Raw genomic sequence first — 17,057 nt, forward strand, 5'->3', positions numbered from 1 at the left:
AGAGGAAGTACTTTTTCTCACAGTGCACAAATAACCTGAGACTCATTGGCATGGGATGTTGTGATGGACAAAAGTATAAGTGGGTTCAAAAAAGAATAGGATAAGTTCAATGGCTCTTAGCCAAGATGGCAGCCCCATGCTCTGAGCGACCCTAAACCTCTGACTACCAGAGCGGGAGTGGAAGACAGGGCTGGATCACTCCATAATTGCTCTGTTCTCTACACTCCCCTTGAAGTTCTAGCAAGGACCACAGCTGGAGACAGGTTACTGGGTAAACTAGACTCTGGTGTGACTCGGTAAGGCAGCTCTGATGTTCTTATATTCTCTAAATCGCATAGATTTTCCAAAATCTCATATCATGTAAATTTACTGGACCAACCAGATATTCTACATGTGGCTTCTTGTTAGCTCATTGCTTGAAGAATGAAGTCTAGTTTCCCTGACTTCTCTACTCCAAGCTTTTCTCAAACTTAAATTTAGCTAGTTTAAATGGAGGGGGAAAAAAAAAATTCTCCATGCATGCATAAGATATATGAAAAGTGCTGGGAGAAAACTTTGAACTGTTCATACATCTTGCCCAGTTCTGAATCAACTTGGGAAAATGACCTGCGAATTGCTGTGGACAGCTCAATGTGCAGCTATGGTGGGGAAAAAAAAACAAAAAAGGTCATAGGAGGCACAAGGAATGGAATGCAGAATAGTATGGAAAATATGTAGTCATATAAATAAATACAATATTACAGAATTAGAGGAGCATCAGAGAAGGATAATGAAAATGATTGTGGGCATGAGAAAAACTCATGTGAAGAGAAACTGAAAAGACTTGGATTTTTTTACCTTAAAAAGATGATGAATAGAAAGGACATGTGTATATAAAAGAACAAATGATATAGAGAAAATAGATTGGGAGTTTGTTATACGAATGTCATAACACAAGAACAAGAGGGATGTTCAAAGAAACGGCAAGGTGGGAGTGTTGAAATTGATTACATGTTGAATGAAAAGGTATTTATTTTCCTTAATCAAACGATGGAACTTACTTCTCCATTATGTCACTGAAGCCAACAATTTACCTAGTAATCAAAACTAGCAGACTGTGCACTTAAGAATATCCAGAGTTATGTATGACCTGTTGATGCAAACAAAGTTTTGGAAGAGATTTAAACCCCCCCCCCCCCAAACAAAACAAAACAAAACCCTCATGCTTCAGGGTTTAAGCAAACCTCTCTGTAGGACTAGTATAAGACCTTCATGAAGGCAGATCTCACTTTTCTGTTGTGGGATTCTTAAACCTTCCTCTGAGGCATCTGCTACTAGCCACTGTCAGCTAGTTCAGTGGTTTTCAAACTTTTTTCTGGCAACCCAGTTGAAGAAAATTGTTGATGCCCGCCACCCAGCGGAGCTGGGGTTGAGGGGTTTGGGATGTGGGGGGGACTCAGGGTTGGAGTGCGGGCTGTGGGGTGGGTCTGGGAATGAGGGGGTCAGGGCTCTGGGGTGGGGCTGGGGATGAGGGATTTGGGGTGCAGGAAGGGGCTCTGGTTTTGGGGGGGCTCAGGACTGGGGCAGGGGATTGGGGTACAAGGCTTACCTCTGGCAGCTCCCGGTCAGTGGTGGAGCTGGAGTGCAAAGGCAGGCTTCCTGCCTGTTCTGGCACCGCAGACTGCGCTGCACCCCGGAAGTGGCCAGCAGCAGGTCCGGCTCCTAGGCAGAGGCATGCAAGCATGGCTCTCGCCCACAGGCACCGCATGCACTGGCAACCCTCTCCCTCTCCCCCCCCCCCCCCGGCGCGCTCCCATTGGCCAGTTTCCGACCAATGGGAGTGAGGAGTTGATGTTCAGGGCAGAGCCATGTGGCTGCCCTCACCCCCTGTCTACGAGCCAGACCTGCTGCTGGCCGCTACTGGGGCGCAGCGTGGTGTCGGAACGGGAAGGGACTAGCCTGCCTTAGCCGGGCAGTACCACCAACAGGACTTCTAACAGCCCGGTTGACAGTGCTGACCAGAGCTGCGCGGCCCAGTCCCTTCCATTCTGCAGCCTAGTTCTGGGTCGCGACCCATGGTTTGTAAACCACTGAGCTAGATGAATCAGGGGTCTGATTCAGTGTGACAATTCCAGTGCTTCTATGTAATACGCTACTGTGCACAAGCTGGTTTACTGCTTACCTCTGTATCTGTGTCAGGTCAGGTTTCAGAGTATCAGCCGTGTTAGTCTGTATTCGCAAAAAGAAAAGGAGTACTTGTGGCACCTTAGAGACTAATCAATTTATTGGAGCATGAGCTTTCGTGAGCTACAGCTCACTTCATCGGATGCATACCGTGGAAACTGCAGCAGACTTTATATACACACAGAGAATATGAAACAATACCTCCTCCCACCCCACTGTCCTGCTGGTAATAGCTTATCTAAAGTGATCATCAGGTTGGGCCATTTCCAGCACAAATCCAGGTTTTCTCGCCCTCCACCCCCCCACACAAATTCACTCTCCTGCTGGTGATAGCCCATCCAAAGTGACAACTCTTTACACAATGTGCATGATAATCAAGTTGGGCCATTTCCTGCACAAATCCAGGTTCTCTCACCCCCCTCCCAAAAACCACACACACAAACTCACTATCCTGCTGGTAATAGCTCATCCAAAGTGACCACTCTCCCTACAATGTGCATGATAATCAAGGTGGGCCATTTCCAGCACAGATCCAGGTTTTCTCACCCCCCCCCCCACCCCCATACACACACAAACTCACTCTCCTCCTGTCAGGTCAGTAACTTGAACCTCTGAGCTGGTCAGTCCTTAATACTTCAGCACACTGGCCCTTTTAGAATGGATTGGCCTCATCCACGATATATAATGTTTTGAATGATTAATAGTTATATGTCCATGTCATAGCAGCATCTTCTTCATTTATATAGGGCCAGAAGTGTGTTAGGTGCTATATAGGACAGAGGACTGTGATCCTTCGTCTAAGCTTAGACTAAATATTCAGTAGTTCTTCAGGAACCATGGTGTCCTGGGCAAACTTTCATCATGAGGAATTATATTTTGCATACTTACATCCCTGTTCTATTTTTCAGTTGTAAAGAATTTTTCACTGTGCGTCCTTAAACAAATCTAAACCAAAATAATCTATCTTCCCCCTTCTTTTCCCCAAATCCTGAAACAAAATCAGTTGTGCAGTATTTCTGAGGCTGAATAGCTGCCATATTCAGTCCCAGAAATGGCATTTCTGTGTGTTCAGTTTGTAAAGAACTTTAGGATCCTTCTTGAGTGTATTAACTACCTGTGTGCTAAAGCTGAGTTTGGAATGCTGTTTTAAAGACTCCAGTCTTCCTTTGCTCATAACTTCCTCAATTCTTCTTGGCCTAACATTTTCCATGGTTAGCCTTTTAGCCTTAGTGGTAGCACCATTATAATGATAATCACTCACTTGCTTGCCAATCCTGTGGTGTCTAGTCATCTTCCCCCCCCATCAGGTTGTAATTTTGTTCAGTTTGTTGTAGAGAGATTGTGGACTGCTTTCTGAAACTGTGTAAGTAATCCTAAATTCCATAGCAGTCAAGAAGATCTTGGAAGGCTGTCTTAGTTTGCTGTAGCAGGAAAGGTCTAGATTTTTTTACCTATCTGACATCCTGGAGTGTCTCTTAATAGGCTTCCACAAAATTCTTTGCTATCGTACTGTGTAGATTTGCTTTAGGAACTTCTTTGCTTCTCTGAAAGGAAACAGGTTCTTTTTTCATCCCCAGATAATTTTCCAAGAGAGCTTCTTTGTTTGTTCTTGGTTTAAACACTGTTAATGAGAAGAAAAAGGAGACAGTACTGAAAGTTAGATACTTATGGTAGAATTAAAAGAAAAGATAAAAATGCTTTGAGGTCAGCTGAAAAAGTTTCTTCAAGGAGATGTTTTTTCCTATTTTTTTTATTATAACAAGGAGTGAACATAAAGTAATTTTATTATTTAGATCCTTTTTCTTTGTCTATCACAAGTTACTGCTCATTTGACAGCCAATGGGAATATGGGTGCTTTACAAAAAAAATTGTTTTTTCCTTCTTCATGGAAAATGCTGCACAAAAGACTTCCGCCCATGCGAGGAACAGAGCTAATGGTCAAATAGACAACAAGCAATGAACCTTAACTACTGGTTATATATTCCTAGGTTCTGCAGTTTAATGGTGCATTACCACTGCCCGAGAGAGATCTGACCCTGAAGTTTAATACTTCAAAAATTTAATAAAAAGATATGTTAGAAAATAGTTATATTAACACTTAATAAATTGCGAAGAAATTGTGCAGAAGACAGTGATACATAGTATAGTGTAAAAAGCTTAGTTCTAAATAATATATTTATAAATGTCCCTTACACATGGACTGAAAACAGTTAGGAAGTGCATTTCTTCTTCAGGTGATGATCCCTATTGTATTCCACTGAGGGGTTATGCACATGCACCTAGAGCTGGAGCTTTTAAAAGTAGTAGTGTCCATTGATTCACGCATGTGCCCTTGTACTGCCTCATGATTTTGACTGAGGTGATAAAGGCAGGCGGACCGACCGCGCCCTCAGTTCCTTCTCACTGTTGCCTGGTCAGAGTTGGAGCTTCTGCTGTTCTCTCATCCCTTGTGACGCACTTTCAAATGTAGTGAGAGAGCCTGATTTATTCTTGTACATAGTTAGCATTTTATTGTTGTTAGTTTTCTTAGGATTTAAGGACTTTGGGGTGCCGCTTTGGCAGTTTTCTTGCCAACCACCCTTCTCTCTCCCTTGCACCCATGCCTGGGGACTGGATTATGCCAAAGATGCTGGGGTTCAAGATCTTAGCCTTAGAAATACCTCATGGAGGTCACCATGAGGACACAGTTGGATCCAGGCTGGGGAACTCCCCTTGCCCCCGGACATTGCCCTGAGTAATCCAAGTGTGCACCTCTTGCCATGGAGCTCAAGTCTGGTTACGCCAGTACCAGCGCTACGGACCCTGTGCTGGGCCCTAGCCATGAGACAAGGAAGCATGTCAGGTGGGCAAACTACGGCCTGGGGGCCACATCTGGCCCTCCAGATATTTTAATTTGGCCCTCGAACTTCCGCCAGGGAGCAGGATCTGGGGCTTGCCCCGCTCTGGCACTCCAACTGGGAAGCAGGGTTGGCAGCTTGCCCTCCTCTGTGCTGCTCCTATGTGTAGGGGCAGCTAAGGGGCTCTGCACATTGCCGCTGCCCCTATAATTCCCATTGTCTGGGAACCACAGCCAATGGGAGCTGCAGGGGCGGTGCCTGCAAACAGGCCACACCACCACATAGGAGCCAGAGGGGTACATGCCACTGCTTCTGGGAGCTGCTTGTGGTAAGTGCCGCCTGGAGCCTGCACCCCTGAACCCACCCCCGCCCCAGCCGTGATTCCCCTCCCACCCACCAAACTCCTCGGTCCCAACCTGAAGACCCTCCTGCACCCCCAAACCCTCATCCCCAACCCCCTGCCCCATCCCGGAGTCCCCTCCTGCACCCTGAAAGCCTAATTTCTGGCCCTACCCCAGAGCTTGCATCCCCAGCTGGAGCCCTCATACTCTTCTGCACCCCAACCCCCAATTTTGTGAGCATTCATGGCCTGCCATACAATTTCCATACCCAGATGTGGCCCTCAGGCCAAAAAGTTGGCCCACCCCTGAAGTATGTGCATAAGCATGGCAGTAGGTCTTCCTCAAGGACCAAGAAAGACACTGCATTGGCCATAAGTTCCAGCCATGGAGAAGTGATGTTCCAAAGCCCACAAGCATGACAAAATGTTGCACTGCACGCTGAATCTGCTGGCCCAGCTGCTGAGCGGCATGCCCCTTCTGCACCGGTTCTGCCAAAGTCCTGTTAATCATTGGTTCTGAGGCAACTTCCAGTTCTGTCCATGTACTGTGCGCCGTTGACTCTGGGGAGGCACGAATCTTCCCCCGAGTCTCCTGAACTGACAAACCGCCCTTTCACCATGTTCCATAAGGACAAAGTTTCCCTGCATTTACATCCTAGATTTCTTCTGAAAGTGTCTTCCTGCTTTCACCTCAACCACCCCATACATTTATCTGCCTTCTTTCCAAAGCCACATGCTTCAGAGGAGGAATGATGTTTTCACTCCCTCAGTGTCCTAGCCTTTTATCTGCAGAGGAAGAGGCTGTTCCGGAAGCCTCTGAGGCTATTTGTTGCTATCGTGGAAAAAATTAAGGCACAGGCCATCTCCACTCAGAGTTTCAAAGTGGGTTTTTGGGTGCATTATGCTTTATCAGGGCTGTCTCCATCCTGTGGGATATGGGCCCACACCACGACAGTGCAAGCATCAACTACGACTGCACTTCACAATGTGTCTCTTATGGACATATGTAAGTCAGCCATGTGGAGTTCGGTACACATCTTCTCTTCCTATTATGCACTGGTGCATGACTCTGCAACGGATGCCTTGTTCTGTATAGTGGTCCTCTGTTCCATGGTGCCATCTTTCTTGTACCCTGCTCCTCAGTAGGTGCTGCTTGTTAATCACCCTCGGTGAAATACAATAGGGACCATCATTCGAAGAAGTGGAGGCTCTTCGAGATGTGTGGTCCCTATCTGTATTCCGGTCCCACCCTCCTTTCCTTTTGGCTGCGGATCTGGTAGATTTGTGGTGGAGAAGGAATTGAGGGTGCAGTTAGTCTGCCCTGCCCTTTATTGCCTCAGTCAAAACCATAAGACGGTGGCAGGGCACATGCGCGGACCAATGGACACTACTACTTTTAAAAGCTCTGGCTCCGGGCATATGGAGCATGTGCATAACCCCTCAGTAGAATACAGATAGGAGCCATTCATCTTGAAGAACCTCCAGTTATAGGTAAGTAACCTCCTGTTACTTTTAAAAATGTGTGTAACGTAACACTTGGAAACATGATTAATTTTATGTTAATTGCTTTTTCTTCAATTTGAGCTACTTTTGCAAACCTTAGTGTGTCAAACTATGAAACTTTAATCATTTGAGGGGTACTTATTGTCTCAAGTTTACACTTTCAGTATAAAACAAGTTGGCCTCAAAAGGAAAAATATGACTCATTAAAAGAAAGCTGCACCCATTTTGCTCAGTGCAGGCCTCTGAGTGTGCACCTGGTAAGAAGCACTTCTTGTCCTGTATAAATTGTCAAATGTATTTCAAAATTTTGAATTGAAATTAGTATTTTGAGCCTCCTGCAGGTGGCCATGGTACTGTTGAAAAGTGACAATGTTTGACACCATCAGTGAAGAATGCCAACCAGATCCTATCATGCTTTGGTACCGTTTAACCATTGGAAGACAGTTGATGTTTAAGAAAGTATTTTCATTGTTTTAAATACTGACTTAAGCCTCAAAAGAAATTTTAAGTTTTATGGAGGCAGTATTGTAATGCAGGTAGTAGGCGGTTCTGTGCTTTTTCGCCGTTACTTATTGCCAAACACATTGATTCAGCATCTTATCAGTTGGCTTTCAATGTTTTCTACATAAAATGGACATGGTTAACTGCAGTTTAAAATACTTGATTTTTGCTTCAGAGATTCATGTGGATATTGAGGGACTATGAAGAAAGCTTAGACTTAGACTAACTAATGTAAAACTACATCTTTTCTCAGTACACTAGAGAAGTATATGCAGAAAATAAACTGGATGCTGCTGCTTGTTTGGCTGTAGTGTACTTGTAGACATGGTGTTACTAAATACCTAATATTTTTTCCCCAACAGCAACAGCTGGGATGAACATGTCTTTGAACTGGTTTTGCCAAAAGCCTGTATGGTTGGACACGTGGATTTCAAATTTGTTTTGAACTCAAACATAACAAACATTCCACAGCTTCAAGTGACTTTACTGAAAAATAAAGCTCCAGGGCTAGGAAAAGTCAATGGTAAGAAAGGAGATCATCTTCTTTTCTCAGACTTGTTACTTTTTAGGTCTGGTATTTTACTGATTTAATTAGCGATGAAGTAAAGATTTGTAGATATCTCAACTTTACATTTACTTAGTAATATCTTGCATTTTAACTTTCTTTGCACAAATGAACATTTATTAAAGATTGGGGAGCAAAAATGAGAGAAACATTAAAATAGTCAAAGATAAGCACAGATTTTAAAACCTCAGTGTTCTATAAAGAAGTATAGCTAAAGCAACAACAGTTTGAGCTGAACTTACATGTTGTCCTACTACTAGAATCTGATGATGCATTCAAAGAAAGTTGCAGTGTCAGACATAAATGACAGAGCTTCTGAGGTGTATAACATTTTTATTTTCTAAATCAAAGGATTTAAAAAAAAAATAGATAATTCTTCCAAGTCATATTTAGAAATTCAGTTTGCAGGTGTCCATGACTATAGAGCAGAGGTGGGCAAACTGCGGCCTGCAGGCCACATCTGGGACCCTCCTGCCCGGCCCCTGAGCTCCTGGCCCGGGAGGCTAGCCCCCCCGGTCCCTCCTCAGCTGTTCCCCCCCCCCCCTGCAGCTCACTGCACCACTGGCAGTGCTCTGGGCTGCGCGGTGGCGTGGCTGCCTGACCCGGGGCTCTGGGCTGCGCGGTGGCGTGGCTGCCTGACCCGGGGCTCTGGGCTGCGCGGTGGCGTGGCTGCCTGACCCGGGGCTCTGGGCAGCGCGGTGGCGTGGCTGCCTGACCCGGGGCTCTGGGCAGCGCGGTGGCGTGGCTGCCTGACCCGGGGCTCTGGGCAGCGCGGCTGTAGCGCCAGTAGCCACCGCTGCTCCGGGCAGTGCGGCTGTAGCGCCAGTAGCCACCGCTGCTCCGGGCAGTGCAGTAAGGGAGCAAGGAGCAGGGCAGGGTTGGATAGAGGGTAGGGGAGTTCAGGGAGGTGCTCAGAAGGTGGAGGTGTGGCTAAGGGGCGGGGCGGTCAGAGGGCAGGGAACGGGGGGTTGAATGGGGGCAGACAGGAAGCAGAGGGGGGTAGTCAGGGGCAGGGGGTTTTGGAGGTGGTCAGGGGACAGGGAGCGGGGGTGGATGGGGCAGGGGTTCCAGGGGCGCAGTCAGGAATGAGAGGAGGGGTTGGATGGGGCGGTGGGGGGCAGTCAGGAGACCGGGAGCAGGGGGTTGGATGGGGCAGGAGTCCTATGGGGGCCTTTGGGGAAGGGGGTTTGGATGGGGTGGGAGTTCTGGGGGGAGCTGTCAGGGGGTGGGGGCTGGGCCTCTGTACAATTTCGGAAACCTGATGTGGCCCTCAGGCCAAAAAGTTTGCCTGCCCCTGCTATAGGGCATCTGAGTGCCCTTATGAGAAGAAAAAATCTAGAAACTGGAATTCCATTGAAATAAAGGTTGCATGACTGTGAATTTAAGAGAAAACAAAAAACAAATTTAGAGTCATTCTCAGAAAAATCCCACTCCTTATGCCATAGCTTTCAATAATGGTATAAAGAAGTACTGCTGAGTCTATTTTATTTTTCAGAATAGCACATAAAAGCTGCTGTGTATCCAAGGGAACAGTATTTGAGTAGCAGTGTCTCAGTGGGGAAAATATATTTTCTAAGAGTACAATATGACTAAGAATTTCAACATACAGCTTAACTATGGACACAGGACAGAGGGAAACAAATGCTCCCACATTTGACCTGTGTTCTTTAAGACTCAATATGAAGTATTAGTTATAAGATACTGAAGCATGCTTGGTGACCACATCCAGAGATGGGGAAAATTCCCCACTCTTTGCTGGTTTGGCTGAAAATGAAGCTACTCTTTGACCTTATAATTCAGTCTCATTTATCCCAGCAAGTTTAGGTCTTATTACTTGTGGGCCATCTTCTGTGGCTTTTTTTTTTTTTTAATTTGTTATACAAATAGTAAAACTAGAGAGCTAAATAGGGTTTAACTAGAGCTGGGCAAATAACTCAATGTTACAATAACGTTTATTTAAATAAAAAATTGAATTAGATTCAGTTGTGTTACTCTTTTGTGCTAGTATTCTATGTGTGTTTCTTTTTTTAAACTGGGTGAGAAGCTCATGCTACAGAATATTTGCAGCAGTAAAAATTTGAGTTTATGAAATAGAATATCTGCAATGGAAACCATTTTTTAAGATTTATACTTAGGGAACAGAAACAATACCTGTATGTCCAATCAAACTAACAAACGCAGCTCTGATTTTCAATATCAAAAACAAATAATTGCTTGAGAGCAATGTATTATTGGTAGAAATTATTTTTCAAAAATAACACTCAGACTGATAAACTGCTCACAAACAAGCTGAGGACAAAGGCTAACTTCATTTAATAAATTGAGTTCTATTCTAATTTTAGTATGAAGGAGTTTGTCAGCAGCTGTAGGATTTTTTAGTAGAGATGATGGTTTCAGTGAATTTTGAGCAAAAACTTAAATAATAAATCTGCTATGGAAGTTAATGTTTCTGGTTTTCATTAATACTACACAATGTTTACCAAACATTGCTAATATTTTTTTATTTTCCAGAAGCAGCAGTAGATAGACAGATCACCTTTCCTTTATCTCCAGCTCATAGTATTGAAATGGAAAGAAATGGAAAACCAACACTGGTTGAGTTGAATGAAGAAATGCAGAACATGGATGTAGAGGAATCACAATGTGAGTTTAATATGGTTATTTCCCTATGGAGAAACTATGATATGAAAAATCTTCAGAGATCACATTGGAACTTCTATGTAAATATTTTCAAGTAATTAAAATAAAAAAAAAAGCACATTCTTTACGTTTATGCTGGTCAACCCTACATTTGGCAGTTGGTCAGTACATTTGGCAGTTGTTCCTTTCAGTGGAGACTATACTTTGCTGTTGAAAGCAAAAATTAACTGTTGGGGACTTCGATTTGTGGTATTGTTAAATCAAGGTTTTATTTTAATTTAGAAATGGAGCTATAGGTCATTTTAGCAGCTCTCAAGCTGGTCTGTCATGTCTTCCACTGCAACATGGTTTTAAGTGTTGCTTGAGTTAGCTAGTTTTCAAGGAAACTGACTTTTTTTTCACTGCATATCTAATTTTCCTTAGTTTTAGCATCAATACCTTCAAAACTTAAAATATCCAGTTCAAAATTCCTAGCTAGTCACAGGTTTCAGAGTGGTAGCTGTGTTAGTCTGTATCAGCAGAAAGAACAAGGAGTACTTGTGGCACCTTAGAGACTAACACATTTATTTGAGCATAAGCTTTCATGGGCTAAAGCCCACTCCATCAGATGTATGCAGTGGAAAATACAGTAGGAAGATATATATATATCTCCTCGTTCTTTTAACTAGCACACTAACTTTACAGCCTTATCAAACTCACTCAGTCCTTTCCTCATCTAGCTCATTACAGCAGCTTTCCCTCAAAACATGTGAGAGAAAGTGTCTAGAAGGGTATCAAATTATATCTGTGTAGGAGTGACTAGTGCCTAAAAGTAAGTGTTGCGGCTGAATAAATATCAAAAACCCCAAACTTCTGTCACTTACTCCTTCGAGCTAAGTCTTACTTTCCTTCTTTCTTTGCTTCATTTGGTGACCAGGTTTTCAAAGAGAAAACCAGGATACTATTGCAAGGTGTGTTTGAGATAAGGGGAAAGTTTTGGAGAGGAGAGTTTGGGTGGTGGGGAGGAGGCACGCACAGAGGTGAGCAGATGAGAATTTCAGTACATGGAAGGAGAGAAAAAGATTCCGAAGTTTGTCCTATTCTCTTCTTATCCAACTACCCACCCCTCTTACCCTTTTCCTGCTGCCCCCTCCTTTTGAAAATTGAGGTTTGTTTATTAAATCAGGATGGGAAAAAATATTTACCTCTGTACTTGTGTCCTTGCTATTTATCCCAGCCCGTCATTCTATTTTCTGTGTTAATTCTGATGCCCCGCTTCAATTTTTCAATCACCTCTCATTCATTGATGGATAGAAAGTTGGTTAGATTGTCGGGCTCAACGGGTAGCGATCAAAGGCTCCATGTCTAGTTGGCAGCTGGTATCAAGTGGAGGGCCCCAAGGGTCGGTCCTCAGGCCGGTTTTGTTCAATATTTTCATAAATGATCTGGAGGATGGTGTGGATTGCACCCTCAGCAAGTTTGCAGATGACACTAAACTGGGAGGAGAGGTAGATACGCTGGAGGGTAGGGATAGGATACAGAGGGACCTAGACAAATTAGAGGATTGGGCCAAAAGAAATCTGATGAGGTTCAACAAGGACAAGTGCAGAGTCCTGCACTTACGATGGAAGAATCCCATGCACCGCTACAGACTAGGGACCGAATGGCTCGGCAGCAGTTCTGCAGAAAAGGACCTAGGGGTAACAGTGGACAAGAAGCTGGGTATGAGTCAACAGTGTGCCCTTATTGCCAAGAAGGCCAATGGCATTTTGGGCTGTATAAGTAGGGGCATTGCCAGCAGATCGAGGGACGTGATCGTTCCCCTCTATTTGACATTGCTGAGGCCTCATCTGGAGTACTGTGTCCAGTTTTGGGCCCCACACTACAAGAAGGATGTGGAAAAATTGGAAAGAGTCCAGCGGAGGGCAACAAAAATGATTAGGGGACTGGAACACATGACTTAGGAGGAGAGTCTGAGGGAACTGGGATTGTTTAGTCTGCGGAAGAGAAGAATGAGGGGGGATTTGATAGCTGCTTTCAGCTACCTGAAAGGGGGTTCCAAAGAGGATGGCTCTAGATTGTTCTCAGTGGTAGCTGATGACAGAACAAGGAGTAATGGTCTCAAGTATTCTTGTCACCCGTGATCTGATTGTTTCAATAAATATCAGGGTTTTTTTGGCCTCGCTTGTGACTGACACTGGTATTTTCCGCCTCAACTGGTAAAAATAAAATAAATATTCTATACTCTTATATGAGGTAGCAATTAGAATACAACTTAGATTACATATGCTTATTCCATGATTACCTCTTTTAAAACCGTTTTATACTTCAGGTGGTGGTAATGTGTGTAAAAAGTTTAGTAACTGCAATACTATTTATACTGAGATTCCACTTGAACGTCCCAATAAGGTTCAAAGTGCCCTATTGTGCTAGGTGCTATGCAAATGCATACAAATGTGATTTTTTTCCTCCCTAAGAATTGAGTCTCTCAACTTCATTGTATAAAAGTGCTTACGTCATTCTTCTCTGAAGCTCTTCTGTTGTCTCACTGCTAATATCACCTTTTGTTCTTCTTTTTCCAAAGTTTGTTGTTTGTAATATGACAACTGAAAAATGAGGATTTGCAATGTGGATGTTGACTGACTCTAACGTCAATAATGGTTTTAGTATTTTTAGAGCCCTGCGTGGATACCACATTTATATCCATGGATATAAAGCGAGTATCCGAGGAGCTGCAAGGGTCTACCAGGAACAAGCAGTGGCGAAAGTAGCTGCACGTCTGGCTGCTGCTTGCAGGAGCCAGCGCTCTGCACAGGCAGCAATTCCAGCATGGCTGAACAGCCCCCAGTCCCACCCACTGGGGTGCGCACCAGGCTCAGCAGCTTGCATGCTCCCAGACTTGTGTGCCCAGGGACAGCTGCTGCTGAGCCTGGTGCCTGCCCCAGTGGGTGGGAGTAGGGACGGTGCAGCCATGCTGGAGGAGCTGTCCGCGTGGGGTGCTGGCTCCTGTGAACAGCGGATGGAAATGCCGCTGCTTTCACTGCTGCCATTCCCAATAGAGCCCTGCAGCTCCTCGGATATCCACAGATATAAATTTGGTATCTGCGCAGGGCTCTAAGTATTTGCATTGGAGTGATCCCATCTCCCTCATTTTGGCTTATTTAAATTGACATTTTCATCTGCTGCCAATGAAATCTAACATGAGCTTATTTTTTTTTAACTAGGACCTGTGATAGTTGTGGCTCAAACAACTATATCAGTTCACCATTCTACAGGCCATAAACTTGTGCAGAATATTGATCTTTCCAGAGCATCAGCTGTGTTACATGTACAGTATATCTGAAAACTGTACTTTGAGAACTTTCTGAAAATTAAAAGTACATAATTTGACTAGAACATGGCTTAGTTATTTCTTAAAAGGTGTCAGCTCACCTAACTTCTACAGTCTAAATTGAAGTTTAATATATATCCATTTAATTTATGAAAATTAATAACTTACTTTGTAACCTTGTCTTATTTGATGAGTCCATATCAATTCTACTTAAATTATGTTGTGTTTTTAAGGTCTTAGGTTGTGTCCATTTTTAGAGGATCATAAAGAAGACATACTATGTGGTCCAGTATGGCTGGCTACTGGACTGGATCTGTCAGGACATGCTGGAATGTTGACATTAACAAGTCCAAAGCTTGTTAAAGGTAAATTAATGTATTACATTGTCTCTCTAAAATGTGCATTACTAGAGTATACCCAATAATTCTGAGTTGAGCAATCTTGGTTAGGATTTATCAGATTAATTTCCCATAAGACCATGTTAATTATGGAACACTTACATAATATAAATCTACAGTAACTCCTCATTTAACGTAGTTATGTTCCTGAAAAATGCAACTTTAAGTGAAAAAATGTTAAGCAAGTCCAATTTCCCCATAAGAATTAATGTAAATAGGGGGGGGTTAGGTTCCAGGGAAATTTTTTTTGCTAGACAAAAGACTACACATACACTAAGTTCTAAACAAACAATACTGTACACAGCAATGATGATGATTGTGAAGCTTGGTTGAGGTGGTGAAGTTAGAGGGTGGGATATTTCCCAGGGAATGCCTTACTGCTAAATGATGAACTAGCACTTGGTTGAGCCCTCAAGGGTTAACACATTGTTAATGTAGCCTAACACTCTACAAGGCAGCAGGGAGGGAGAGGGAGGGAGGGGGAAGAGAGAGATGTGTATTGCCCCTTTAAGTATGCTGACCCCACTCTAAGTGACCTGCCTTTTCAAGTAGATCAGCAAGCTGAGACAGAAGCTGCTGTACAGAAGTGGGGGGAGGGGATTATCCTGACATTTGCCCCCCTCTACTGCCCCTGCACAGTGAGCAGGAGCCTCCCGGGAGCAGCTCCAAAGCAGAGGGCAGGAGCAGCACATGGCAGTCAGGGGAGGGACACCTGAACTGCCCAGCAGTTGATAGCCTGCTGGGTGGCTGCTGTACAGGGAATTTAGGGGATCAGGGAGCTGATAGAGGCTGGTCCACCCTGGTTCCAAGCCTCCACCAGCTAGCTCCAATGGGCTGCTCTTTCTGCAAGCAATGGACAAAGCAGGCGGCTGCCAAAGAAAGTTATAGGGGAGTCTTGCACAACTTTAAATGAGCATGTTCTCTAATTGATCTGCAATGTAACAACATTAACTTGAACAACTTTAAGTGAGGAGTTACTATATGTTTAAATGATTGTTCTTTAATGCCTAGAATTTATACTGAATTACCAAAAAAATACTTACTTAACTCAGATGGTTGTGAATGTTAGCCATCAAATTAAAATCTCTTCAGTTTGATATAGTACAGGTGTAAAAGCTCTTTCCTCCTTTTTGTTTTTTTCTAGGTATGGCTGGGGGCAAGTACCGTTCATTTTTAATCCATGTTAAAGCAGTGAATGACAGAGGAACAGAAGAAATTTGTAATGGTGGAATCCGGCCTGTTGTAAGAATACCATCTCTAAAACCTCAAAGTAGTAAAGGGAATTCTCTTGCATCACTGTTGGCCAAAGTTGCAGCAGGCAAGGTATTGAATAATTAACATAGTTGCAGCTATATTTTATATATATTAAAGCTTCAGAATCAATTGTATAAACCCCCATTTTGGAAATGAAAGGTCTCTCTCTACAGTTCCATAAGAGAGTTAAAACAAATCCTAGTGAAATTTTGATTAACTATGTAAGTTTTATACCTACCAGAACTGTAGTTTAGGTATAAAAAAAAAAAGTCCTACATTAAAAGATAGTTATTAAGGCTACAACCTCAAGCACTAAAAAGATAAGAAATACCAGAATTTAGGTTGCCTGCACAACCTTTTTTGAGCTCCCTTGTACCGGCATTATGATAGTCTTTAGTTATATGACCACATGCTATATTTTCCTAACTTGACTTTGCAACCTTTAAGGTTGTTTTAATGTAGGATTTTTGTTTAATTGCCTAGATTAAAAAAAATTTCATCATGTTGACCCATGTTAACCCTCACAAGGGCATCATTAGGGTAGGAACCTTTAGATCCACCACACGGTGATGGAGTAACTGATAAGTTGTCATCCTTCATTTAGATCAGCACTAGAGAGGGATAGGGATAAACCAGTGGGTTTCACAGGTATTTCCTGAAAGCAGAGGTCTGGTGAGTCTTGGAGGAATCTTGGAGCCCATTCCAGGCTTTGTAGGGGAGTGTTCTATAGGGGGCACAGATTCTTCTGCCCATTCCGCTCCAAACATCGCCCCTTTCTGTTCCATCCCTCTAGCTTGTTCCTATCTTCCCCATCCCTGGTGCCTTGTCCTAGTCCCATTGTCTTCACCTAGCCAGCCCCAATTTCTAGTCCTCAGGTTTCTCTTCCCAGTCTACTTGCCCATATAATCCCAGTTCCTCTCCCTATGACTCCTTAACTGATCTGTTGGTTTCTCCTCCACCCTGCCCACATTCCGGGTTCCCATGTGCTCCTGGGCCAGTTTCTAGTGTGGTGTTTCTTCCCCTCCCCCCCCCTCCCCCCCGCAACCCCCTGCTCCTTATCCCAGTTTTTGTCAGGTTAAAGTCATTCTTTCTGGTTCCCAGTCTCCTTGCCCAGACAGTCTTTCTCTCCTAACTGCAAATCCCAGTCCCATTTCCTCCTTCTCCTTTTCCTGTCACAGCATCAATTCCTTTTCCTCATGGCTTTTTGTCCCAGCTTATTCTCTCTTTACCCCTTTGCAGGTCTGGCTCTTGATTCCTCTGTGTTTGAATTAGGTAGCTTCATCGTCCATGCTGCCAGGCCATGGAGAGCACAGGAGAGACAGATCTGCATGCTGTCAGTTCAGGTGCCCAGACCTGGCACAGCCAGCCCAAGTCCAGAGCTGCAGTTGCAGGGAAAGTCTGCCTTAGCCCCTGGATGAAGTGGGGTTTTCACAGGGACAGCAAGAGTCAGAAGGCCATCTCTTGTCGAATTTCAAGCCCCTGCTCCAAAGCATGAGGGCACTAGAGCTTGAAAAAGTTGATGATGCAAGAATTTAACATGGGCAAA

At 43.9% G+C, this 17,057-nt stretch overlaps 1 protein-coding gene across 1 annotated transcript in view; it reads left to right on the forward strand.

The window, feature by feature from the left end:
• The window catches only part of BIRC6 (baculoviral IAP repeat containing 6), a 319,798-nt gene that overhangs the window by 49,823 nt on the left and 252,918 nt on the right, over positions 1-17,057 (forward strand). The window contains 4 exon segments of the mRNA XM_048843594.2: positions 7,707-7,867; positions 10,421-10,552; positions 14,093-14,224; positions 15,402-15,580. Coding sequence (XP_048699551.2) covers positions 7,707-7,867; positions 10,421-10,552; positions 14,093-14,224; positions 15,402-15,580 — 604 coding nt within the window.

The sequence above is a fragment of the Caretta caretta genome, chromosome 3, assembly GCF_965140235.1.
Source record: "Caretta caretta isolate rCarCar2 chromosome 3, rCarCar1.hap1, whole genome shotgun sequence".
In the NCBI taxonomy this organism is placed as follows: Eukaryota; Metazoa; Chordata; order Testudines; family Cheloniidae; genus Caretta; species Caretta caretta.